General features: G+C 40.8%; 1 protein-coding gene across 4 annotated transcripts in view; it reads right to left on the bottom strand.

Annotated features, from left to right (window-relative positions):
- ROBO1 (roundabout guidance receptor 1) overlaps positions 1-26,053 on the bottom strand; it is a 1,048,580-nt gene that overhangs the window by 351,087 nt on the left and 671,440 nt on the right. For all 4 annotated transcript variants that reach the window (XM_026652616.2, XM_026652620.2, XM_026652612.2 and 1 more), the window contains one exon: positions 20,060-20,386. In XM_026652616.2, coding sequence (XP_026508401.1) covers positions 20,060-20,386 — 327 coding nt within the window. The remainder of the gene's footprint in view (positions 1-20,059; positions 20,387-26,053) is intronic.

Genomic DNA, 26,053 nt, shown 5'->3' on the forward strand with positions numbered 1-26,053 from the left:
ATTCCCCATAGAAACAAAGAATGGAACAAAAGAATAATAAAGGCACCTCAACTTTTCCTCATTTATGTAGGACAGTCTTATAATATGCATCCAGATATCCTCCAGTCACACAAGCTGAAAATTGTTCCACTTTACTGCAGTTCTGTAACCATATGGGAACCAATCCTGTCTGTGTTCTGTGCACATCCAAAATTCCTGCTGAATGACCCGCCCTGGGAGCGAGTTACCAGTGACCCAGGGCTGGGGCAGCAGGAGGGTGCAGTTGCTGGGGGGGGAGGGGGAGAGCCCAGGGCTGGGGTGGGGGTCAGCCAAAAAATTTTTTGCTTGGGGCAGCAAAAAACCTAGAGCCGGCCTTGGAGAGGGGGCAGAAACAATGACAAAAAATCCCAGTGTGGTAGAGCCTTGCAGCTGGCATGGTATTGCCACCCTTACTTCTGCATGGCTGCTGGCAACGGCGCTGCATTCAGAACTGAGCTTATATTAGAAGAAGATATTTTATACACATTACATCTACACACACACACACACACACACTCCCATCCCTCTCACACACCCCGATAAGCATCAGGACTTGCTTCCAATTCCAATTTAAAAAATGAATTTAGGTGTATACTGTAGTTCCAAAGTCCTGCACCCCACCTATTTTGCAAAAAACTGAGTGGCCTGAAAAGCCAGAATTACTGACAGAAAGGCATTATCTAGCTCTAGTTTTGACAGTAGGTAAACAAGCAGGGATATTAATGGTTCACAATAATCCATCCATGGTTATTGAATTCATTCTTCCCACTATGCAGTACATCATTCAGATATGTTTTCTAGTCAGCAACCATCAAAGTCTCAGATATAACTGTAGTAGAGTCAATCAGATAAAAATAAGCATCATGCATTAGTGACACACTAATCCATATGCCTCAACAAATCATCTTAACTAGTGTAATACTCTTAAAAGGAAGTAATTTCTATTTATTTCCCTGAATCATTTAAAAGGAGGCCAAGAAACTCAAATGATTAAGCAAGGGAATAAAGAGTGGCTTGAAAGTTACTCCTAATTTAAATTCCTGTGCTTCAAGATTCTTCTACCGTACAGTGTTGAGTTTATGATCAACAAGATATGTTGGCAGGAAAAATCCTCCGTTTGCTTTCACATAGGAAGTAGTTATTGCATTCTATAAGGGCAATCAGCACAATTAAAAATATATCTTAGGAAATAATGGCTGGGACAAGGCTTTATCTCACTGAGACAGATCCATAAATAATAGCTTTTCTGGTTTGTTGTTGGTAATGATCCTATTCCTAGGCCAAGGCTACAGCTGCCATTAGGGATTCCAAGAAAAATCTTGAGACAGGAATTCCCCTGCCTAACCTTCCTCTGACAAGCTGCTATCTGAAGAGAGCTGATGTATGTTTAAGGATTGTAGCAGTAAAGCTGCCAAAATCTGGTTGTAGATTTTGAAGACTACTGAATGCTTGAAGCGCTGGAATAGGATTTTGAGACAGAAGACCTCTGATTAAGGAAGCAAGGACTATAGATACTGAAAGGAATCTCCTATTATTATAGAAAATAAGCAACGTTTTTAAAGGGGCAAAGGAACAAAACTGATTTGAAAACAGCACTAGATGAAATAGGGCAAAAAAAGTTTCCAGTGCCTGGCTGCTCCTGCTGCTGGGCAAAAGAACGTTAATCCTCTGCAAAAGTCCAGCTGGCACATCTGATGCAGTTGAGCACCCACAGGCAGAGGTGCCTGAAGAATAAAAGGTTTCTTTTTTGTTTCATATGCATGCACCAAGGCACAGAGCTTTTAAAATAAACCTGCTATGCATGATTGTAATGTGTGACCAGCCACTTTCCATGTTTCCTGCCTTTTTGGTGGTCTACAGATTGACAAACTGCCATCAGACTGAATTAAAAAGAGAGAGAGAGCGAGAGAGAGACAGTAACTGAAGTATGGTAAAAAACGTTTTCACATGTATGTAAGACAGCTAGTCATCCTTTCTCGTTGTCACTTTGTTCACAAATATAGACCCAAGTTATGTTACAGAAATCTCTCCCATATACACTGCTACCTCGATATAACGCGACCCGTTATAACACGAATTCGGATAGAATGCGGTAAAGCAGTGCTCCGGGGGGGAGGGAGGGGGGGAGGGCGGTGCACTCCAGTGGATCAAAGCAAGTTCAATATAACGCAGTTTCACCTATAATGCGGTAAGATTTTTTGGCTCCCGAGGACAGCGTTATATTGAGGTAGAGGTGTATATATACATATATACACACACATACACATACACACACACACACACACACACACACACACTCTGTTATCATCCCAATTCTTATTTAGGAATGGTTCATGCAGGTTGAGAAATCACCCTATTTTTAATTATCTCCCCATTTTACAGACCATTATATTATGATCTGAGGAGTTTATATTTGTCGTCAAAAAAAATGCATTGGAAACTATTGCTGGTTTCCGACAAGCTCCGACTCTGACACTTTAGTACCAATTCTCTCTCCTCCCTTTCTTGGATTTACTGATTAGTGAGATGTATGCATAAATATACATTTGCTCTAAACAGAAATTTTACTTAGGAAGCAAAAACAGTTCTGAAAGGCAATTGGATACTTACTTCCTCCTCCTATGGCACATTTTACTGCACTCTTAATCAAAAAGTAAATGACAGAAATGAAAAAAACTCTAACACTGCTTTATTTAAATTCTGTGCACATGGTGCAAGTTAATATGGAGAAAGAAGCTAGCAAGATGCAATACAAGTGCATTGTTTTACCTTCTTGACACACAATAGTTCAGGCTTCCGTCAAAACTGCGACAGAAATCACCACAATGTTGTGTGTCTACATGCTGATTTTGACACTTAGCAACCCACATATTAAAAATCAGAATGTTTAAGAGGTTATCCGTGCACCGGCTTTTCTAAAGCACAATTAGTCCACTAAACCATGTTTTTAAAGATGTAATAAGTTTATATCTGTTAATGGAAAAAGACATTTTTAAAAAGCCTCCAAAAATCCGCTATGATGGATCCACTGCTGTGGATAAAAATTATTTCTGCTCAACCCGCAGAAGGGATATGGAGTTCCTTTTATGTAATTATTAAATGGAACTGAATGCTCTCTCTGTTGACATATTTGCTGAATCAACAGCACCCTCCCCCCAGTCTCTCTCCCTTCAGGAAGGAGAGTGGGCGTTTCCTCTTCTGTCATCTATGAGACAGCTTTTTGCAAGGGATTCCTTTGCCTTCATAAAAAAGATTATCTTATTTTATCCCTGGCAATTTTCTTCCTTCCAGGTTTGTCTCCATTTGCAAAAGTGAGAGTCTTCACAGAAGAATTTTTTGGAGGGCAGAGACTTCTCTAGTCTAGCAGTGGGATCCCAAGCTTTTATCAGTGTGGACACAGACAGAAACAAAGAGCTCTTGTGCCTCTAAGATCAGACAAGAAATTGTGTCTTTTTTTAAGATACCTTTAGTACCAGAGGTTTCCCCTAGAAATTACCATTCCTATGCCAACACACCAGGACAGTAATTCCTGCAGCCTGTAGCTTCGCAGCATCTCACTTTGCTGCACAACGGAGTGGCTGGGGGTGAGGGGTTAGATGGACACTGAGGGTTTTAGCAAGGAAGTTTTGGGACTTGGCTCTGGCCTGCTTCCCTTTCAGGAGTAATAGATTTTAAGGCCGGAAGGGATCATTATGATCATCTAGTAACACAGGCCATAGAACCTCACCCAGTACTTTCTGCATCTGGCCTATAACTGTTGTGTGAGATATGGCATGTATTTTAGAAAGATATCCAGTTTTGATTTAAAGACTTCAAGTGATGGAGAATCTTCTATATTCACAGGTAAAATTTTTCAATTGTTAATCATCTTGTTAAAAATCTGCACCTGATTTCTAGTCCCAGTTTTTCTAGCTTCAACTTCCAGCCACTGGATCTCATGCCTTTTTTCTGCTAGATTAAAGATCCACCTACTGTCAGAAATCTCTTCCCTGGGTAGGTACTTGTAGTCAGTGTTCAAGTTACATCTTAAAAGTTTTTGTTGGATGAACTAAATACATTGAGATTCTTAAGTCTCTCACTACAAAGGCATGTTTTCCAAACCTTTAATCATTCTTGTACTTCTCCTCTGAACATTTATTAATTTATCAACATTCTTTTTTGACGTATAGACACCAGAACTCGACACATTATTCCAATATCACTAATCCTACATACCTTAATGCCACCTCCTCCTTGATAATCCCCTGCTGATAGTTCTGAGAACTGAGTTTGCCCTCTGAGCGACAGCATCGCACTGATGGCTCATGTTCAAAACGACTATCTACCATAGCTCCAAAGTCATTTTTAGTGCCACTGAATTCTAGGGCAGAGTCCCAAAATCTTGTAAATGTGATCTACATACCTTGTTTCTGGATATATGTCCCTGCGTTTGGCTGTATTAAAACACATTTTCCCTAATAAGGGCATCTTACCAAGTGATGCAGGTCAGCCTGTATACCTGACCTGTCCCCATCATTTTGTACCATTCCTACTGATTTGTGTGTCATCTGCAAATTTTACCAGTAGCGAAGAACAACCATCACATCCCCAACCTGAGCCAGCCTTTCACTTCTGTGACTATTTTTTAATCTGTTTACTATATAATTACCCCATTTGTGTGTTTGGGAGACAATGGTCACTGCTGGCTACCTTCCATAAGTTACAGCCAGCGCACTAGAACCATCACAAAAAGAAAGGCAAATTAGTTTTTCACCTTTAAATTTTGATTGTTCTGCTCTGGACAGACTCTCCCTATGCTTATCTATTATTCTACATACAAGTTTGGTTTAGCATGGGTTTCTTTTATGTCTTAATTAAGATCAGGACAAGGAGGAATATTCTTCTCTTAGGCTTAAATAGTACAAAAATGACAATACTATCGTTGTATTTGTTTCTCCATTTTAAGTTGTAATAACGACAATAGTTTTCTATCTCCTCTACTTTGAAACTATGCCTCTATTCCACAGGATCAGACAGAAATACCCATGAGTTTAAAAAAAGACTAAAGCAGTGAGTAGTAAGAGAAACTGAAATTACAAGTAAGAAAACTAATTTTGCTTCCCACCACCACCCAAAGAGAATGAGATCAACCTGCATTTCTAAAGTACTTTAAGAATCTTAAATAGAAGGTACTACTCAAATCAAAGTACAACATCAACCCGAAAGGAGCAATTTTTTTTGTCAATCTCAGAAGAGTGTGCAATGATTCATTGAGCATAAAGTGTTAACTTTCCTGTCACTCCTTCAAAGCTACCTATCAGATATGAGCTAAGGCACATTGTTAGGGAAGTGGCACTTCTGGTTCTGAATGCTATACTAGCTCTTTTGCTAATCACAGGACTTCGGTCTTTTGCCCTGTTGTGCTAGGTGTTGTACAAACACACAGTCAAATCCGTGAGCCAATGAGATTCATGCTGAGGATTCTTTAAGCTATTCAGATGGAACACCAAAATTGCCATTTCTATTATCTAATGTCTCAAAAAACAAAAATAAAATTGTTTAAACACAAGGCATTTAGCGTTAGCGGAAAACGTGACCGTTCTTTACATATCAATCTTCCTTGAGCAGGAACAATGCTGTCTGAATACCACTGAATTACCATTGAAAAAACACTTCATTAGCACGTACAGGCTGTACTGTAAATCTAAGGTTCAGAGTTATTTAAGTTAAGAGCCAATGTTGGCAGAAGAACAAAGGGATATAAACTGCCCATCACCAAGTTTACGCTTGAAATTAGATGAAGGTTTCTAACCATCAGAGGAATGAAGTTCTGGAACAGTCTTCCAAGGGGAGCAGTGGGAGCAAAAAACCTAACTGATACCTTCCTGGCAGGTATTCCCAACGTGCTCAGGGTCTAACTGAATGCCATATTTGGGATCAGGAAGGCGTTTCCCCCCAGGTCAGAATGGAAGAGATGTTGGGCAGGAGGGGATCACCTTCCTCTGCAGCATGGGTCACTTGCAGGTTTAAACTAGTGTAAATGGTGAATTCTCTGTAACTTAGAGTCTTTAAAGCATGATTTGAGGACATCAGTGACTCAGCCAGAGACTAGGGGTCTATTACAGGAGTGGGTGGGTGAGGGTCTGTGGCCTGTGATGAGGTCAGACTAGATGATCACAATGGTCCCTTCTGGACTTCAAGTCTATGAGTAAATGGACAATACCCAAATATCCAAAACACTCCCTTGGAATCAGAAAACAAAATGATCTGTAAAATATTCTCCACTGAATGTATGAATTTTGCCAATGACATCAATGAATGTTTGACATGGCCCTCTATTACTAAAAAGAAAAGAGATATATAGTCACTGTAAAATTAATTCCCTTTTACAATAGCAAGCTAATTAATAAAAAAGTATATTTTCAAATTTTACTTTTTTCATATACAAGTCATCTGCATACATTGCATAATGTATTTTTTTCTAGAAAACAGGGGATATTCCCTTTAAGAAAGCATGATAATAAAACCTAATTATCTTTAATGAGGATTTTACACCCACACACACAAAACATAACAGTACATCTGTTGATTCAAGTTTTTTAGGATTATTTTGTTTTCTTTTAAAATGCATCTTGAGGGACCAAACAAACAAATTTCCAATCTTTCCATTAAGGGTCTGATCCTACTATCTATGGTCTTATACTACTTCCATCCCCAAGATAGTTGTGTGTCTGTGCACAGAATGTACCACAGACTTCAGCAGAAATTTTGGCTACACAAAAGGATGAGGGATGATGTCAAAGTCAGCAGTAGGAGCATAGCCTAAAAATAATGCATAAAAACTAGAAATCTGATAGTTCCTTAGAAATAAAAGGTTGCATGAAAATCCACCTTCAAAATCTTTGCTAGACTATCAAATGGGCTGCCAGAAAAAAAAAAAAAAGATTGTTGGGTGGATATTTATCTAAGGGTAGTTCTTTATGCTGTATGTGTATTTTAATTACGGGATTCAAAGCTTTTCAGAAAATTAGATAGGCTACTATATTTTAAATACATTTTAAAGAAAAAAAATCAATCAATACATTACCAAAATATAGAATAATTAGTCAGAATACTGCAAGAGAAAGCACAGCTGTGTACAAATACCTTCGGAAAGTCAAGTTATCAGTAAGGTCTCTGCTGTTTCAAAACCATGCCACAGACTATAACAAAGAACTAATTCCACTAATAAAACTGGAGCCAACCAAATTATCTTCAGATAAATAGTCTGTATAAACAGACTCACTAGTATTCAGATAATCTGTTTAATTATTGCGATCCTGCTCTTAATGACTTTTTCAGTCAACATTTTTTTATAAACATTAGGAAGAAAAATAACTCCCTTTCTGAGGTAGGGGAAAAACCTACAAGATTGAAACATTTATCTAATGTTTCATCTGCAGTACATCATCGGGATGAGGAATTAAGGTAGAAGCTACCGACATTCTTAGTGTAAATAATGTTTATAATGCATAGTAGCACTATTTTTTAAATGATTTACCAATGGAAATATATGGATTAGATATACAGGAGGTAAGACTAAATGAGCTGCTGGTCACTTATGACCTTAAACTATGTGCCTCTAATATATCCATAAGGCTTTTGTTGAGAAACATGGAGTTGACAAAGTATACAGCACTGCACACTGTATTACCTTTCATTTTATTTTTTAATTAAAATATGCACCTCAAGTTATGCGTTAATGTGAAAGGAAACTTAGTAGTAATATTTTATACTCTATTTTCTACTTATTATTAAACTTTTTTTCTTGTTCCTGATGAAGACACATTAGTTTTGCATTAAAACATTTATGTGGGTAAAATCTTAAATTTCAGTCAAAACATATGCAGAAGGGTTCCAATCAGCGGCACTAGAGAAAGCACAAAGAAGCTCAGTTCAGAGAGTCCACATGGGTTTAATCTTTGATTAATTGAATGAAAACTAAAAGCCTCCAGACGTATTTCTTTTAATCACAGGAAAGATATCTTTTCTGTGGCTTTGCTGGTAGGAGAGAGAGTCAGCAGATGTCTGTCTGGTCTGAGGGGAATTTCCCTTTCCCAGGAGGAAACAGTTTAAATAGGAGAGAAAGAGCCATATGCTGACTATGCACTGCTTAACAGATGACGTAGAGAAGCATCTACTACCATGGGAAGAGGAGCAGAGGCAGTTTCCATATTAAATTTCTTTCAAATTCAATGCAGTCAGCTGAAATCAATTTACATACTGGATCCAAGTTTGGTCAGATGATTGTCATCTGAACATTACACAGACACAAAGATGCAAAGCTTTATAACCAGTGCAATTTTGTTTCAGGAAATTTTATAGTCTAGAGACAATAAACACACATTATTTTCTATTTTAAGAATACCTAGTTCTCTTTATTTGAGGTGAATAATGACTTATAAAAATACCATTCCTGTAAATATTGATCAAAACCTACGTCCCCATTTTGACAGGCAAAAATAATGTGTTTTTCAGACATGTTAGCTTAACATAATTATCTTCCTAAATTTGGGTTAACATGCCGATTTCTCAGTATTACAGGAAAATATATTAGAAAATGTAGGATTGAGAGGAACCAGGGTCTAAATAATCAATGGTGAGGACCAGAAAGGCAGCATTTTGCTCATCTAGCCCTTCATAATCTTTGCCAGTAACTTCTCATATACAAGGGAATGGTAAAAGTGGTACAGAAATTGGTACATGATCAAAAAGTAGGATGTGTGTGTGTGTGTGTGTCTCTCTCTCTCTCTCTCCCTGTTACGGGTTCAGCAGATGGTTGTTTCTGAAAAATTTCAGAGATTTGTGATTCTGAAATCTAGCCCCACAGCTCTGCCTAAAGTGACATGCTGTGAGGCAGGACTTTAAAAATTGACCACATACCTACTAGCTAATGATAGATATAAAAGAGCTCCTTGGGATCAGGAAGCCTACCAGCAATATCCAGGAGAAGTCAGCCTGCTGTTGACCTTAGATGCTAGGAAGGAGAGGGTTCTGGAATTTTTATCCGAGTGCTGTCTGTGAACCATGCTTTAGGACTCCATCTGTTGTATCAGCCTCTGTCTTGGAAGTGTTTGATAAATATGAAGTCGCACCACACCTACCACTCCTTCAAGGGGGAAATAAATTTTTGCTTTCTCTCTCCAAGGCCTTTTGCCTGCTGAGAGAGGTAAAGGTATCTGTCACACAGATAGGCTTTCCGTCCTTCAAAAAAAAAAAAAAATCTCCTGTTGTGGAACGAAACCGAGACCTTTAGGAAAAAAAAATGTTGGTCCAAAAAAGGCATATCCCAACCCCAGAACAATGGAATCATCCAGTATTTGGGGCATTCACCTGGGATGCTGGCTCAAGACCCTGGCTCTCACATGCTCCAGACGAGTGCCCTAACTACCAGGCTATTGGCTATTCTGGGGGAACCCTCTCTCATTTTGACAAGAAATTCACTCCGGAACCTGAGGAACCTTCCCAATGAAAAGCTTTCTTTGAAAATGATGCATTTCCATAAAAAGTTTTGGTTTTGCTGAATTGGCATTTTCTAACAAAAAAAATGTTGTTTTGTTGAAAATGTCCCAACCAACTCTCATCAGGCACTTCTCTTCCTTGCCCCTCTCTCCCCATTCCTCAATGGCCTCTACCTGCAACAAAGATGTGGAAGAGGAAAAAGGAGGTCTCTGCTTCTGTAGCCCTCCCCAGTTACCATTTTTTTGGCTCTTGCTTCCCCACAAAGAACTACAGTGGCCATCTCTATTGCTGCTCATAGCATTCCCAAGCAGCGGCAAGTTGAAATTGACATGCTCACCAAACATGCTCTCTCTGTTTTAGACATATCTGGTCTCAATATCTGAAAGCCATCTGGAAAGATAAAATATGAGCCTCCAAACATATCTATGTAATTGGCGTAGCTACCAGCTATCAAGATCATAAAATGCCAGTACTAGGTATATGGTCAATTGTGTTTTTAAATCTTTCAAGCGTGCTCTTGTGTATTATCCCAGATCCACACAGATTATATGTTAGGCGATTCACACAGAGCTTGTCCTTTTGAGGACAGATTAAACATGATTTAGTTCTGCAATTTTATCATTCCAGAAAATTGCATCAGTTTGGATACATTTTAGTAGTGATATTTCAACTACAGCTTTGACTTCTTTCTGAATCTGCAGTAAGCTTCACTTTCTTGTCCATAAATGAATGAGCTGAGCTGTACTTTGACACATTCTGTGCTAAATTTCATTTTAGTGAAGCACTGATTCTGCCATTCCACCATGCTGTGGTCTCAAACTGAAATTCTTCTGGAGGGTAGAGATTTATACACCATGGCAAGTGACAGTAGGGAAGAATCACAGAAAGTCAACTTTTCCCAACACTGAACTGGGAATGTTACTGGGGAAAGGAAAACAAGTATCAGAATAAAACTACATTGTCTTTCTAGTTCAATGTAGAGCTTCACTCTAGAACCTACCCTAGACCCCGCTTTTGCTGAGTTTGCCATTAAAGATGTAAAGGAACAGCACATGTTCTCAAGTGTGACATGGGGGGAAAAAATGAAGGGAAGTACAGTAACTCCTCACTTAACGGTGTAGTTATGTTCCTGAAAAATGTAACTTTAAGTGAAATCCAATTTCCCCATAAGAATTAATGTAAATGGGGGAGTTAGGTTCCAGGGCAGCTTCCCCTACTCTGCAAGCACCAGAGGCAGGGGGTTCAACCTTCAGCCCACCCACTCCTTCCCCCAAGCCCCCACCCTTGACCCGCCTCTTTCCCCCCCACCTCCTCCCCCTTTACTTCGCTCGCTGCGTCTTGGCTCCTCCCCCCTCCCTCCCCCTCCCTTCGAAACGCCGCAAGCCAGCTGATTGCCGCGTAGGGGAAGGAGGGGGGAGGCATGCCGAGTCCTCACTCCTCCCCCCTCCCTTCTGCCCGGGCAATCAGCTGGCTTGCTGCGTTCGGAAGGCAGGGGAGGGAGGGGAGCCTGCACGCTGAGTCCTCGCTCCTCCCCCCTCCCTCCAAAATGCCGCAAGCCAGCTGATTGCCGCCGGCAGGAGGCGGTGGAGGAGGGGGAAGGCGCTGATCCTCAGAGTCTGCCGGCGGGCGGGAGGTGCTGCGGGGGAGGAGGCCAGAGGGAGGCTGCCAGCTGTGGAGAAAACAGGCAGACAAACAATGTAAGAGTGGAGCATTGCACAACTTTAAATGAGTATGCTCCCTAATTGATCAGCAACGTAACAACGAAACAACATTAAGCAGGACGACTTTAAGTGAGGAGTTACTGTAAATTCCATAGTAGAAAAAGGTAGGTCAAACTTTCTTTCTCCCCAGATAGAATCCTCTGGCCCTCAATTGATATTTTACAGGTCATGGTGAATAACTATATTTTAAAACATGTCATTACTCCCTGATTTATAAAACATTTGTTCATTTTTGCTAGGCCTAACCCATAATCAATCCACAATAGTATTGAGAAAGACATTTAATTAAAAAGTTTGAATTTTATTTTTGAGTTTTACTTTCCTTATTTTTTTTAAAAACAGAACTAAATTATGCATGTGTGTGTGTATACAACACCTCTTTAGATCTGAAAGGAGGATAGTTTTATTTCTCTGGAGTACAATAATCACCTTTCAAAGTTTCAGGGATGTGCTGTAAACATAATAGCTCAATTATGTATATAATGTCAAAATTTAGAAATGTAACAGTAAGTTTCAAGGAAATTAGTTTTTTCCCCCCAGCTATGGCTAGTTGCTCCCCCCAGCCATGGCTAGTTACTCCCCTGTTTTTGATTAATTCTCCCATTTTCATTAGGATAACTATGTTTTATGCCAAGGATAGTTAGATGGGATTTCCTTATAGTACTAAGCTCCCAGAATTACTTCAGCTTTAATTACTACCAATGTAATTCTGCTGCCAAATTACATAGGATGTTGGGGAGAGAAGGAGTTAGAATTAATTGCAAAGCAAAATAAAAAAAAATGGAGATATCCTATCTCCAAGAACTGGAAGGGACCTTGAAAGGTCATTGAGTCCAGCCCCCTGCCTTCACTAGCAGGACCAAGTACTGATTTTGCCCCAGATTCTTAAGTGGCCCCCTCAAGGATTGAGCTCACAAACTGGGTTTATGCTCAAACCACTGAGCTATCCCTCCCCCCAAGGCTCTCTGTTCCCCTCAAGAACTAAATGAATGAGGTAAAGGATAGAACTAAAGACTCAAACTCTCAACAATAACATGTTCTGCTATTGACTAGAATGACTAAGAAAATTACTTTAAAAAATCCAAAGCTATATGAAGATAAGCTAATGTAATCACTTTTGCTTTCCTGAAATACAGTCAACACATACTGTATTGCAAATAGCAGGCACAAACACACGTGTTATCATTGTTGCACAGGAAGTAAGATTTGAAATGACATTACATTCCATTTTAAAAATGCTTTAGAAGTTGACAGCTTCTAGTAACCCACGATTTCAGTTGTTGTTACAGCTGTACAGTAACACTTAGTTTCAAGGCAAATACAGCATAGATGGTAATGCTTTTAAAAGCATTACCAACAACTGTGCTATGAAACCTGTATTGCCTCAAGAAACTTTTGTTAATGCCAGTACTTGTGGGTTTAGCATCACTAAAATTTTTGATGATATCTGCTTCTTCCTGTGTCTGAAACTTTGGGAGGAAAGAAAGGAACGAACCAGTTCTATTCAAAATCTTTTCCACACATAAGACTCTAACATTAAAGAATTTAAGTAATATTCTGAGAAAAGTTATCAAGGCTGTAGGTTATTATTAGGAGTCCTGTTTTCCCAGTTTAGAATGCAAACAAAATCTAAAATCTTCTCAAAATCAACTCAGTAAATAATTGTGCCATACAACTGCAATGCAGATTAGGTACCATATTACAGTAATTTATAGAGCAAATAACTTAACAAGATTCTTCACAAAGTGAATTTAACCTACTCATTACATTAAAATTGACATGCTTAACAAGTGCTGATCTGTCAGTTACCAGTTTATCAGTGGGCCACAAAGTCTACTCCAAAATGGGAACTATTTTGCTGATTAATTTCAGCTACTGCTTTAGAACAGTCCTGCTATACAAAGGCGGTTAGAATGCATATATAACCTCCCAGAGATTGCGGTATTTCCAGAGCTGAACCTACAGTGAGAACAGGTCTGATCACTATGTTACAACTTACCAATTAAAGGTAAGTGAGCCATGTTTTTTCCATGTCATTTTTGAAGTACTATCCCCAAGTAATTGCTGTAAGAAGGACATCAATCTCTTAGGAAGACTGATTAGATAGCGATGTCAGATCATATCTCAAGTTAACACCATCCTAAGAAGGTATTCTCAAAAAGGATGTCACATCCTGGTAAGTCAGAATACTTTATAGGTACTGCTGGGAACTGAATGTGAAGAACATTTGGGTTACCATCCAGCTCTAAACTAAAATCAAATATATTAGCAAACAACATACACAATAGCTTAGAATCTTAGCTGTGTAATGCCGAGAAGCATTGTTACAGAAATTAGAGGTACTGGTTAGTATAACTTGTAGAAAAATAATTGTATTAGAAAACTGTCTCTTTGCAAATCTTTACTCAAAAACCTGGTTGCACAGACCGGTTTTTCTACAGCAGGGGTGGCCAACCTGTGGCTCCGGAGCCACATGCGGCTCTTTAGAAGTTAATATGCGGCTCCTTGTATAGGCACCGACTCCGGGGCTGGAGCTACAGGCACCAACTTTCCAATGTACTGCGGGGTGCTCACTGCTCAACCCCTGGCTCTGACACAGGCCCTGCCCCTACTCCACGCCTTCCCATCGCCTCCCCTGAGCCTGCCATGCCCTTGCTCCACCCCCAATCCTCCTGCATGCCACGAAACAGCTGATCGGGAGGTGCAGGGAAGGAGGGGGAGGCGCTGATCATAGGGAGGAGCTGGGGAGGGGAGCTGATGAGTGGCTGCTGACGTATTACTGTGGCTCTTTGGCAATATACATTGGTAAATTCTGGCTCCTTCTCAGGCTCAGGTTGGCCACTCCTGTTTTACAGCAATATGATTTAGGGGGCTTAGGAATAAAGATTTCCTGAACACGGGTGGCAAAACTATAGCTATCATCTAAGCAAGAAGCAATTTGAAAATGAAGATGTATGAGGCTGGTGTCTACTGAACATCGGCACTTTGGTTCTCCTTAAGATCCACAGAATCTTCAGAATGGAGGGGGGGGGGGAGAGGCAGAAATGAGGAAGGCAAAAAGGTACTGACCATGGGTATTTGCCTGCCACTACTATCCCTCTTGGTTATGAATAAATGCCACGCAACTTGAGAACCATCTTTATTCTCATGGATATTACAGGTCCAGGAATATCTTCTCTCTCAAAAAAGAGTAATTGCATGGAAATCTAAAGGATGCACTGTAACTGTTGAGTCAGTTTGCTGTGCAATGAGGTGCCAAATAAATTAATTTGATCTTGATCAGGTGCATCTGTTCATCAGAGAAGCTTCAGGGACTCAACAGCATGAAACAGCTGTAGTACACTCCTGGTTTGTTGATAGATAACTTCTCTCAGATCTCCAAAACAGATTTTGTTTCCTTTAAGGTGAGGAACAGCCTTTGTTTCTAAGTTGTTGATGTGATGGACAGATTCTTGTCTGGACCACTTATTTGGAGGAGCAAAATACTGATCGACTCTGTGCTCCTACCTGTAAAAACTGACATTTATAATAAGAATTACCCCATTTAGTCTTGACAAGGACATGCCCTTTATCACATTCTTTAGGACCTTTCACCAACAGGGAATGTGTCACTAGTACATGGTAATTCGAAACCAGTTACATTCTTCAAAAACAAAACATGGAGCTAATTTAAGGAGGTCTCCCGTGATCAAAAGGCTGAGTTCAGGAAGTCAAGAAGAGAGAAGCAAACAGACTTGTAGTGGTATAAAGTCTCTGAAGGATGACTGGTTACTGATGCCTGATTATCCCATTGCCTTCACTGGTTGGTCTAGTACACAGAAGCGTCATTCAGTTGTGAGTAAAGTCTGAAGATATGTAAGCAGGTTCCATTTCAGAAAGTGGAAACAATATCCTGTTAACCTGTCTTGTAATTGAACCTCCTATTTTGTATATATTATAGATATTTTATACCTCCTTTGTGAATAAACTATATACAAATTATATCACCTAATATTAAGTTACAAAGCTACTTCTCTAACTGAGACAGTACCACACGTCTCTAGAGTTTTGCACTACTGCTCATCAAAATGGTTGATAGATTTTAAGCTTTTGGTGTCAAGAAATATCAAGTGACTTGTGATTTGACTAAGTCAGTAACACACAACCCTGTAAACTGAACACACAGAAGAGACTCAGGATAAGATAAGCAATGCTATGCTGTATTTAGGGAAGAGACCCCATTTTGGAAGATACATTTATTACATGCATAGTGCCACGCTTGGGGATCATGTTGCTATTTTCTTTGTTTGTTTTAAAAAAGGCCAATAACAGGAAATACACACAGGAAAAGCATATGAAAATAAGAGAGAATACGGTACTTTTAAACAATGCCAAGGACCCCAGAAAGCAAGCCCAACAATGTAATGCATAAAGCTCATAATTTTAAAGTAACACGAGAGGCAGAGATTGTAGTGAGGAAAATGGTTGTCTTGATTCAGTTGACTGAAGATACCAAATAGTTATTAGTGCTAGATCGATGTATTCACCAAGGGACAAATGGCCCTGGCTAGCTAAAAGATAGACCTCAGTGAGGGATAAATGAAGATACATATACAGCGTATTTTGGTGGGCCTACTGGGGAGTGGGAAGTAGAAGATGAGTAAGCTTGCACATTCCTGCTTCCTCATATTCTATCTGTTCTGTGGATACAAGGAGGATTTTAGTTTCTGGGGCTGTCAATCTGATACATAGAATAAAATTTCATATGTACTTAAAAATATATTAGTAGAATTAAAAAAATGTTTAATGTTAATATTTCACATCCCGGAAGATTGTATTGAGTTTTGACATATCACCCTAACTTCTTCTATTGTAACTGGAGACTCTCTAAAGCGTATATGTATCATAGAACAAAGAAAAGAATTAGTAACATCCCCATTGTATTGTAAAAACAAAAACAAAATTTCCTTGATGAATTGTCCTATCTCAAAAAATTAAGAGTGAATTTGTTTTGAAAACATGTGGTTTTTAGAAAACACTAAAAATTTGATTTTAGTGTTTATTGGAAAAATAAATAAACTATTTGTTGATCTGAAGTGTAGGCTACAAATTCACAGGATACTAAAGGACTGAAATCTAAATAAAGTTGTGACAAACAGAATTGATGAAAAAGGAAGTGCTTTATAAAATGCAAATTACTGCCATAGACAAGAGTCGCTTCCAGTCATCCCTACCAGTTACAGTGCATAAAAGCTTTTGTTCCCCCACCTTTTTTTTTTTTTTTTACAAATGTCTTTCAGTTAAACTGATTGTGTAGCATTAAAGCATAACCAAATGAATATGATAAAGTGTTCTTTTGTGTTTCTTAAATGCACAACAAATAAAGGCAATTTTATTGTATAAACATGCAAAGACAAAACTAAAATTTAACAATTTTTAAAGTAGCAATTGCATATGATAATACTGTTTGTATGAAAGAGGATGCAGTGACAAGTGAACCAAAACAGTGTTTTCTCTTTGACCACTATGAGTCTAACTGTAGTTTATAATGAGAGTGTTATATCTATGTTTCACAGATGTTAAATTTAATGTAAATTTATTCCAGTAGCTTCAATTATTTCCCTGTTTCCTAGAATATCTGATTCTTTACCTTTTCAGTGCTATTTAAAATGCTTCACTGGTTTTGCATTTTCACATCATTGCTTGTTCTGTTAAAATCTTTTCAAATACCATGTTACCAACGCTAAAAATTTCGTTTACTAACACACATATTAGTGATTTTTCCCTTTTAAGTGTTAATGTCGACTTTAACAACAATCAAGTCTCAGCAAATCTCAACTCACATTTCACAACTCTGAGATTCACTGTCAATACGAGTGTGATTGGAACTGGATAAGCAGTTAATGCTATGCTATTGTTCTGTGGCAAATATGTGAAGCTCTGTTAGAAGATACTTGTCTTTTATCCCTGTCTCAAGAATTAAGACACTTGAAAAACCTTATGATGGCACTAATGTTTTGCATACAAGTTCATACCCTGTCATGAAGATTCTCCCTGCAATCTAATCAAGATGACTTGAGATGGGGGTCACAAACACATTGTCTGGGTATACCGCAAGAAGGACTTGTTATGGTTTTAATCAGGCCACAACTTTATTATAGAGATGTCTGGGACTACCCGGCAGATCAAGTGTACAGTGCAGGCAAATCCATGCTTATTCAAATCAATTCTCGGGGGCTTCTACCAGCCCCCCTTTGTTTCCATCCAGGTCCCCCAGCTGACCCATGGCTTGGACCTTACCATTCATCAGCCTTGCAAGAGGCTTAAGGAGGGCTATGAGAACGGGGGGGTGGGGGAGGCAGACAGGAGGGAGGGGGGTGGCCCCATGCCGTACCTGTCATGGGAGTCCCTGAACCCCCTCTCCCGTTCTGTTTCTTTATCCAGTACCTCCTTTTAAGTCCTTTACCAGGCCATTTATCTGGTCACTGGCTGCCCTCCCTATGGAGTACCTGCACTGAATATCCACCCAATATTACAAAATAAGTTGTGACATATGGCCTACCTCCTTTTCTATCCACCAGAAAAGGTCCATCCTCACACCCGCTGTGAGGAAGGCAAAAAATCCACACTCCACCACAGCCAATTCTGGTGGTGTGGGAAAAATTCCTTCCCAGCCCCCCTTTAAAAGGGGTGACTAGCGTAATGCCCACAGCAGGTCCAAACCCAGCCTGCCATTCACCTCCAGGGAGGGTGGGTGCTGGCTTCCTTGCTGCTTTCACATACAGACTTGCCCCACCCAAGTTTCGTACCTTTATGCGCATTCCTGGGGGGGGGAGGGAGGGTGAGTCATTGCTGCAAAGTTGACCAGTGAGCACCTTTTGCAGCAGTTTCTGACCTTCTTCCTCTCTCCCCCTCCCACCCTCAACCACAAAGCAGAGCTGTCCTTCTTTGGGTAAGCCCACACAAATTCTGACTCACCTTTAGTTGGGGTGTAGTCATTTAGAAACTGCCAAGTGACCTGGCAGCAGCAACACTGCTCCACCAATATAGGCCTAACCCTAGTTCCTAGACTTTAAATGGGAAATTGTGAGGTGAATATACATATACATTTACATACACAAGATATAGTGGCCTTGACACCATGTGCATTTTCAGAAGTTATTAAAAGATACTACATTGTATGTTATTAACCAAATAAACTGCAGATTTTTAATTGAATGCCTCACACATTACATCCTTTGCAAAAATCTTTAAAACACATTCAACGTTTATGAACTACATTGTACAGTAAGTAATAGTAAACTGGAGGTCAAGAGAACTGGATTTCAATAAAGCGCTTAATGCTACAGCTACTCAACTCTTTACAAAAGACCACTGAACAACTAGACAACAAATGTGTTTTAAAGCAGTTTCAAGAACTTTGGATTAGTTACTGAGCCAAATTCTTATCTTTCCTCAAGAAGGGATTTCAGGTGTGGATCTGGTAGATTAATTCATTTCAATGTTATGACAAAATATATACTATATAATCAAGGCTGTATGAGTGTAGGCATATGCTGTGCTTCCATCAGTACTCAGGTGGTAATCATTGTAATTCAGCGATAAAAACACATAAAAATGGCCTTTAACAGAATGTCTTAGATGTTTCATATATGGGACTTGACCTTCAAGTCCTGGAAGAGTGTACAGCAGGAAGCAGAAGAACCTTCTGCTCCTGTGAAAACAAGAGTGGAGACTAAGCATGGGTACTAGGACCAAAAAAAAGGGGCATGACTTCCAGGTCTGTTAAGCAACAACAATTTCCATAGACTTCTATAGGAGTTGTGGATATCAGAACTCTTATTTAGGTTCCGAAATCTGACTTTCAGTGTCTAAATATCTGAGTTTGAAATTTCTGACTTAGGTATAGTCCTTCTCACTAAGTCTCAGGATTCATGCACACTCACTTTTAACTCTGTTCTTCAGAGCAGAAAACAGAAAAGGGGCATGTTTGAAGGGACAAGTGTGATGAAATGTAAATGAACAACATACCTATCTGCTCCTGTCTTTGGCATATGCCTGCTATTAGCCAGAGGAAGTTGACTGGCCATGCACCAGAACTCACTTGAGCAGGACCGGTTTCTCTTGTGCACCCAGTCATACTAAGTAATTTTTTGCCTTATGTTTATGTACACAACACTTTGCACCTGTGCTGTGCTCTACTCTATCACCTGTGCTGTGCCTTTACTCTATCACCAGTAATAGTAAACTGCATTTGATATGACATGTGGTGGAAACCGATCCGGCTCCAGGTTTTCTGCTGCCCCAAGTGGCGGGGAAAAAAAAAAAGAAACCCATTGGCGGCAGGACAATTGCGCCACTCTATTCTTTGGCGGCCATTCAGCGGCAGGTCCTTCACTCCCTCTCTTCCTCTTCGGTGGCAGCTCAAAGAGGAAGAGAAGGACTGAGGGACCTGCCGCCGAAGACCCAGACATGCCGCCCGAGTAGCGGACGGAGTGCCGCCCCTTTCTATTGGCCGCCCCAAGCACCTGCTTCCTTAGCTGGTGCCTGGAGCCGGCCCTGAGTGGAAAAAAGTATCAAACTTTGAATCAGGCATGCAACATTCAACAGCCAACAAAGAACCAGAACTTCATAGAAAACTAAAGATGCATCTGGCCAGCAAGTCCAAATCTTCAAAATGTCTGCGTTTCCTTCCAATATATTTGTATGTAGTACAGTAAATTCAAGTACATAGTTCCTACCTTTATTTTAAGTCAATTGTTTGTCTCAGAGAAGTTGATTTTTTTTCTCTTAAATTTCCACAGTAATAGCCAACATCAAGACAAGTGACTGTTCGTAAAAAATGAAAAACCTTTACTTACTTGCTACCTCCAGCGATGCATTATGACTCACAGCTTCACCAAGGTAATTCCTTGCAACACAGACATAGACTCCTTCATCTGGTCTACTTTTGCGTCCATGTACTATGCGTAAGAAAAATAAAGATCCGCTGGGCAGCAACATCCGATGGGAGCGAGGGTCATCTTTGTCAGTTTCAACTCTTTCACCCCCTTTATACCACTCAATAGTTGGGGTTGGCCTGCCTTCAGCCTTACAGTTCAAAGTTGCTGGTTCTCCTTTTGAAACAATTAGATCAGAAGGGTGCTCAACAATTCGAGGTGGGAAATCTTCTTGACGGAGACGGGAGCCTATAAGATAAAGAAACCAAAGTTTTCTTATTGGATCATGATTATACACAGTCACTGAATGGAACCCAGCATTTTGTAATATGACAATTTGACTTAATCCACAGTATCCGGATATTATAGTAAAGATGGCTATGAATAACTCAAATTTAGATCAAATTTTTATGGATTTCAGTATGCAAGTGCTTTCCCATAACAGCAAATTAAGAAGGCATTGGTCAAATAATCTTCTGATATCTTATTCATTTAATGAAACAACTAAGTTATTAACTCAGATTTACTGTTTTACAGTACAAAGATGAAAAACCTTTTACCGAGACTCCCCTGGTATCCGTCAAGTTGTGCTGCTCTGGGCATGTGAAGGAGATTTGAAGCTGGCCTGACTGGCAAACTGGAGACTCCTCTGGTTTATGCAAGGATATGAGAGTGTGACATCTACTGACCTCAAAGTTACTTTCTTTTACTTGTACTGTAAACTGCTTTGGACACTGACTAGGCAGTGCACTAGGAGCATGAGAAACTGGATTGTCATGGAATGAAAATACCTCTTAAAAACTTTCTATGCCAGGAAAACTACAGAGAAGATAATGTCAGTAAGGACTATACTGCAACTCATTACAGTACTGGAGTGTTTATTCCCTCATTCTCTATATCACTCACCCTAGGAACTACTCCACCATCTGGCCCAAAAGAACTGAAAGTTGTGAACTAACAAGCTCCTCTTATAGAGGATAGCATAATTCAGAATCTCATTGCACACGCTCATATGGCCAGGAGAAATCATAACCAACCGTTAGACGGATATATATCACAGGAGAACAGGACAACATACTTTAGAGAGCCCTACATAACATTCATTTACGAACCATACTACAGTATAGATGTAAGACTATGAAGGTTTCCAGATTTTTAAATTCATGACTGCATTCCCCTTCTCACAATTTTCTTTATTTCTCTCTTTCTTGATATACAACTTTACCACAGTGAAAATTAGCCTCTGGGGTTAATAATTCTTGATAATTAAAATTTAAAATGTCAAAATGCTCTATTAGAGTATTAATGTGTGTTTTGAATGGCTATGAAACACAATATATAGAAAGAAATATGTGATGTATTGGCCACCAGTTACAAGACCATGAAAGTAGTGTGGAAAATTAGAAGAGGAGGATCCCAGAGAGAGTGCTGCTTTCAATGTAAACACAGAAATAACTGTAAAATGCAGAATTTACATGTAATGTTTATTTCACACTCTCCTCACCTCAGGCTTATTAGTGTAAATTAAATTTCACACTAATCAGCCAGCAGTTAGCGCACAATCCAAGACTGGTACTTTGGCTGGCTGCATTAAAAATAGATTTGCACTCTTTATGCAATGCAAGAAGATAGTTTTGTATGAACTCTTGTGATCAATAAATACATATCAACTCAACCACCAATCAAAAGTGCTTTGTGGTCCTTTGATGAATGGCACCATAGTATGTTCATACAGAACATATTCGGAACAGATTTGTATTAGCATTACAAATTAAGTAATTAATTAAAAATATTAAATATAAAAATATGTTGAGCCTAACTATACCAGAAAATTCCAGCTGGATAAAAGGATCTTTAGCTTATTTGCTCATTTCTGCAGCCACTCATTTCTGTTCCAGAACCAAAGAGCCTCTCAAATCTATGAAACCTCGGCAACAAAAATAAGAACAACATTTATTCTACATATTTTTTACATACAAAGGCTAAGCACAAAAATATGATGAATCTTTAAGGAATGAGAAGGAGAATAGAAGTCAGAAAACCTCTGACTTCTTATCCAGTTTTATCACTGTGTGGCTTTGGACAAGACACTCTGGGAATGTCTACACTGCAATTAGACACATGTGGCTGGCCTGTGCCAGCTGACTCGGGATAACAGGGCTTGGTCTGTGGGGCTGTCTAACCATGGGGTAGATGTTCAGGCTTGGGCTGGAACCTAGGCTCTAGGAACCTGCAAGGTGGGGGAGTCCCAGAGCCTGGGCTCCAGCCCGAGCGTCTATACCAGGGCTTTAAACTAGGTTCACTAGGGCTTTAAACTAGGTTCATCGGGGGAAGGAGACCAAAGCCCTGAGGTAAGTGGGGAAATGGGATACCGGGAGGAAGCACAAGCAGGAGAGTGCAAGAGGGGAGGACTCCTGTCTCAGACTGAGAAAGCGGGACAATCAGCGAGTTATCTTAAGTTCCTATACTCAAACGCAAGACGCCTGGGAAACAAGCAGCGAGAACTGGAAGTCCTGGCACAGTCAAGGAACTATGATGTGATTGGAATAACAGAGACTTGGTGAGATAACTCACATGACTGGAGTACTGTCATTGATGGATATAAACTGTTCAGGAAGGACAGGCAGGGCAGTAAAGGTGGGGGAGTTGCATTGTATGTAAGAGGAGTATGACTGCTCAGAGCTCCGGAATGAAACTGCAGAAAAACCTGAGAGTCTCTGGATTAAGTTTAGAAGTGTGAGCAACAAGGGTGATGTCGTCGTGGGAGTCTGCTATAGACCACCAGACCAGGGGGATGAGGTGGACGAGGCTTTCTTCTGGCAACTAGCAGAAGTTGCTAGATCGCAGGCCCTGGTTCTCATGGGAGACTTTAATCACCCTGATATCTGCTGGGAGAGCAATACAGCGGTGCACAGACAATCCAGGAAGTTTTTGGAAAGTGTAGGGGACAATTTCCTGGTGCAAGTGCTGGAGGAACCAACTAGGGGCAGAGCTCTTCTAGACCTGCTGCTCAGAAACCGGGAAGAATTAGTAGGGAAGCAAAAGTGGATGGGAACCTGGGAGGCAGTGACCATGAGATGGTTGAGTTCAGGATCCTGACACAAGGAAGAAAGGAGCAGCAGAATACGGACCCTGGACTTCAGAAAAGCAGACTTTGATTCCCTCAGGGAACTGATTGGCAGGATCCCCTGGGAGAATAACATGAGGGGGAAAGGAGTCCAGGAGAGCTGGCTGTATTTTAAAGAATCCTTATTGAGATTGCAGGAACAAACCATCCCAATGTGTAGAAAGAATAGTAAATATGGCAGGTGACCAGCTTGGCTTAACAGTGAAATCCTTTCTGATTGTAAACACAAAAAGGAAGCTTACAAGAAGTGGAAGATTGGACAAATGACCAGGTAGGAGAATAAAAATATTGCTCAGGCATGCAGGAGTGAAATAAGAAAGGCCAAATCACACTTGGAGTTGCAGCTAGTAAGAGATGTTAAGAGTAACAAGAAGGGTTTTTTCAGGTATGTTAGCAACGAGAAGAAAGTCAAGGGAAGTGTGGGCCCCTTACTGAATGAGGGAGGCACCCTAGTGACAGAGGATGTGGAAAAAGCTAATGTACTGAATGCTTTTTTTTGCCTCTGTCTTCACAAACAAGGTCAGCTCCCAGACTGCTGCACTGGGCAGCACAGTATGGGGAGGAGGTGACCAGCCCTCTGTGGAGAAAGAAGTGGTTCGGAACTATTTAGAAAAACTGGATGAGCACAAGTCCATGGGGCCGGATGCGCTGCATCCAAGGGTGCTAAAGGAGTTGGCGGATGTGATTGCAGAGCCATTGGACATTATCTTTGAAAACTCATGGCGATCGGGGGAGGTCCCGGATGACTGGAAAAAGCCTAATGTAGTGCCCATCTTTAAAAAAGGGAAGAAGGAGGATCCGGGGAACTACAGGCCAATCAGCCTCATCTCAGTCCCTGGAAAAATCATGGAGCAGGTCCTCAAGGAATCAATTCTGAAGCAGTTAGAGGAGAGGAAAGTGATCAGGAACAGTCAGCATGGATTCACCAAGGGCAAGTCACGCCTGACTAACCTAATTGCCTTCTATGAGGAGATAACTGGGTCTGTGGATGAGGGGAAAACAGTGGATGTGTTATTCCTTGACTTTAGCGGTCTCCCACAGTATGCTTGCCGGCAAGTTAAAGAAGTATGGGCTGGATGAATGGACTATAAGTTGGATAGAAAGCTGGCTAGATCGTCGGGCTCAATGGGTAGTGATCAATGGCTCCATGTCTAGTTGGCAGCCGGTATCAAGCGGAGTGCCCCAAGGGTTGGTCCTGGGGCCAGTTTTGTTCAATATCTTCATTAATGATCTGGAGAATGGCGTGGATTGCACCCTCAGCAAGTTTGCAGATGACACTAAACTGGAAGGAGTGGTAGATACGCTAGAGGGTAGGGATAGGATACAGAGGGACCTAGACAAATTAGAGGATTGAGCCAAAAGAAATCTCATGAGGTTCAACAAGGACAAGTACAGAGTCCTGCACTTAGGATGGAAGAATCCCATGCACCGATACAGACTAGGGACCGAATGGCTAGGCAGCAGTTCTGCAGAAAAGGCTCGAGGGGTTACAGTGGATGAGAAACTGGATACGAGTCAACAGTGTGCCCTTGTTGCCAAGAAGGCTAACGGCATTTTGGGCTGTATAAGTAGGGGCATTGCCAGCAGATTGAGGGACGTGATCATTCCCCTCTATTCGACATTGGTGAGGCCTTATCTGGAGTACTGTGTCCAGTTTTGGCCCCACACTACAAGAAGGATGTGGAAAAATTGGAAAGAGTCCAACGGAGGGCAACAAAAATGATTAGGGGGCTGGAGCACATGATTTATGAGGAGAGGCTGAGGGAACTGGGATTGTTTAGTCTGCAGAAGAGAAGAATGAGGGGGGATTTGATAGCCGCTTTCAACTACCTGAAAGGGGGTTCCAAAGAGGATGGATCTAGACTGTTCTCAGTGGTACCAGATGAACAAGGAGTAATGGTCTCACGTTGCAGTGGGGGAGATTTAGGTTGGATATTAGGAAAAACTTTTTCACTAGGAGAGTGGTGAAGCACTGGAATGGGTTATCTAGGGAGGTGGTGGAATCTCCTTCCTTAGAGGTTTTTAATGTCAGGCTTGACAAAGCCCTGGCTGAGATGATTTAGTTGGGATTAGGTCCTGCTTTGAGCAGGGGGTTGGACTAGATGACCTCCTGAGGTCCCTTCCAACCCTGAGATTCTATGATCCTATGATACCATTAATAAACAGCTCACAGCCAGAGGCCTGCGAGCCCAAGTCAGCTGGCACCGGCCAGCCACAGGTGTCTAACTGCAGTGTAGACATACCCTCAAAACTCTCAGACCAGGAAGACCTGGGGTTAAGATGTCCTTAAGTCATTTTTGCACCATCTAAATTCTGGACTCCAAAAAACACAGGTGTAATTTACACAGCTGTGTTGGTCTGTCTAAATTATAACATGCTCCTGGAGCTGCTATATGGGTCACAGTGCTGCCCAGAATCTCTACAGTGCTACACTCACACCCGATACACATCCCCAGCAAAACTTGAGACTCTTTACACCACTCCAGACCTTTTACCTAGCATAGAGGAGCCAAAACTGGTGGCGGGGGAAGGGGGAAGCAAGAATCTCACCCCTTAACTTTAGTCTGTTTGCAAAGGAACTCATATCTCCTGTATCCCTCAAGGAAAAAAATAGAAATAAGCAATCAAAATAAGGTAGCTGTAATGCTCATAAAGCATTTAGAGCAGGGGTCGGCAACGTTTGGCACGCGGCTCGCCAGGGTAAGCACCCTGGCGGGCCGGGCCAATTTTATTTACCTGCTGACGCGGCAGGTTCGGCCGATCGCGGCCCCCACTGGCCGCGGTTCGCC

The sequence above is a fragment of the Terrapene carolina genome, unplaced genomic scaffold (assembly GCF_002925995.2).
Source record: "Terrapene carolina triunguis isolate 2854851 unplaced genomic scaffold, T_m_triunguis-2.0 Scaffold38, whole genome shotgun sequence".
NCBI lineage: Eukaryota > Metazoa > Chordata > Testudines > Emydidae > Terrapene > Terrapene triunguis.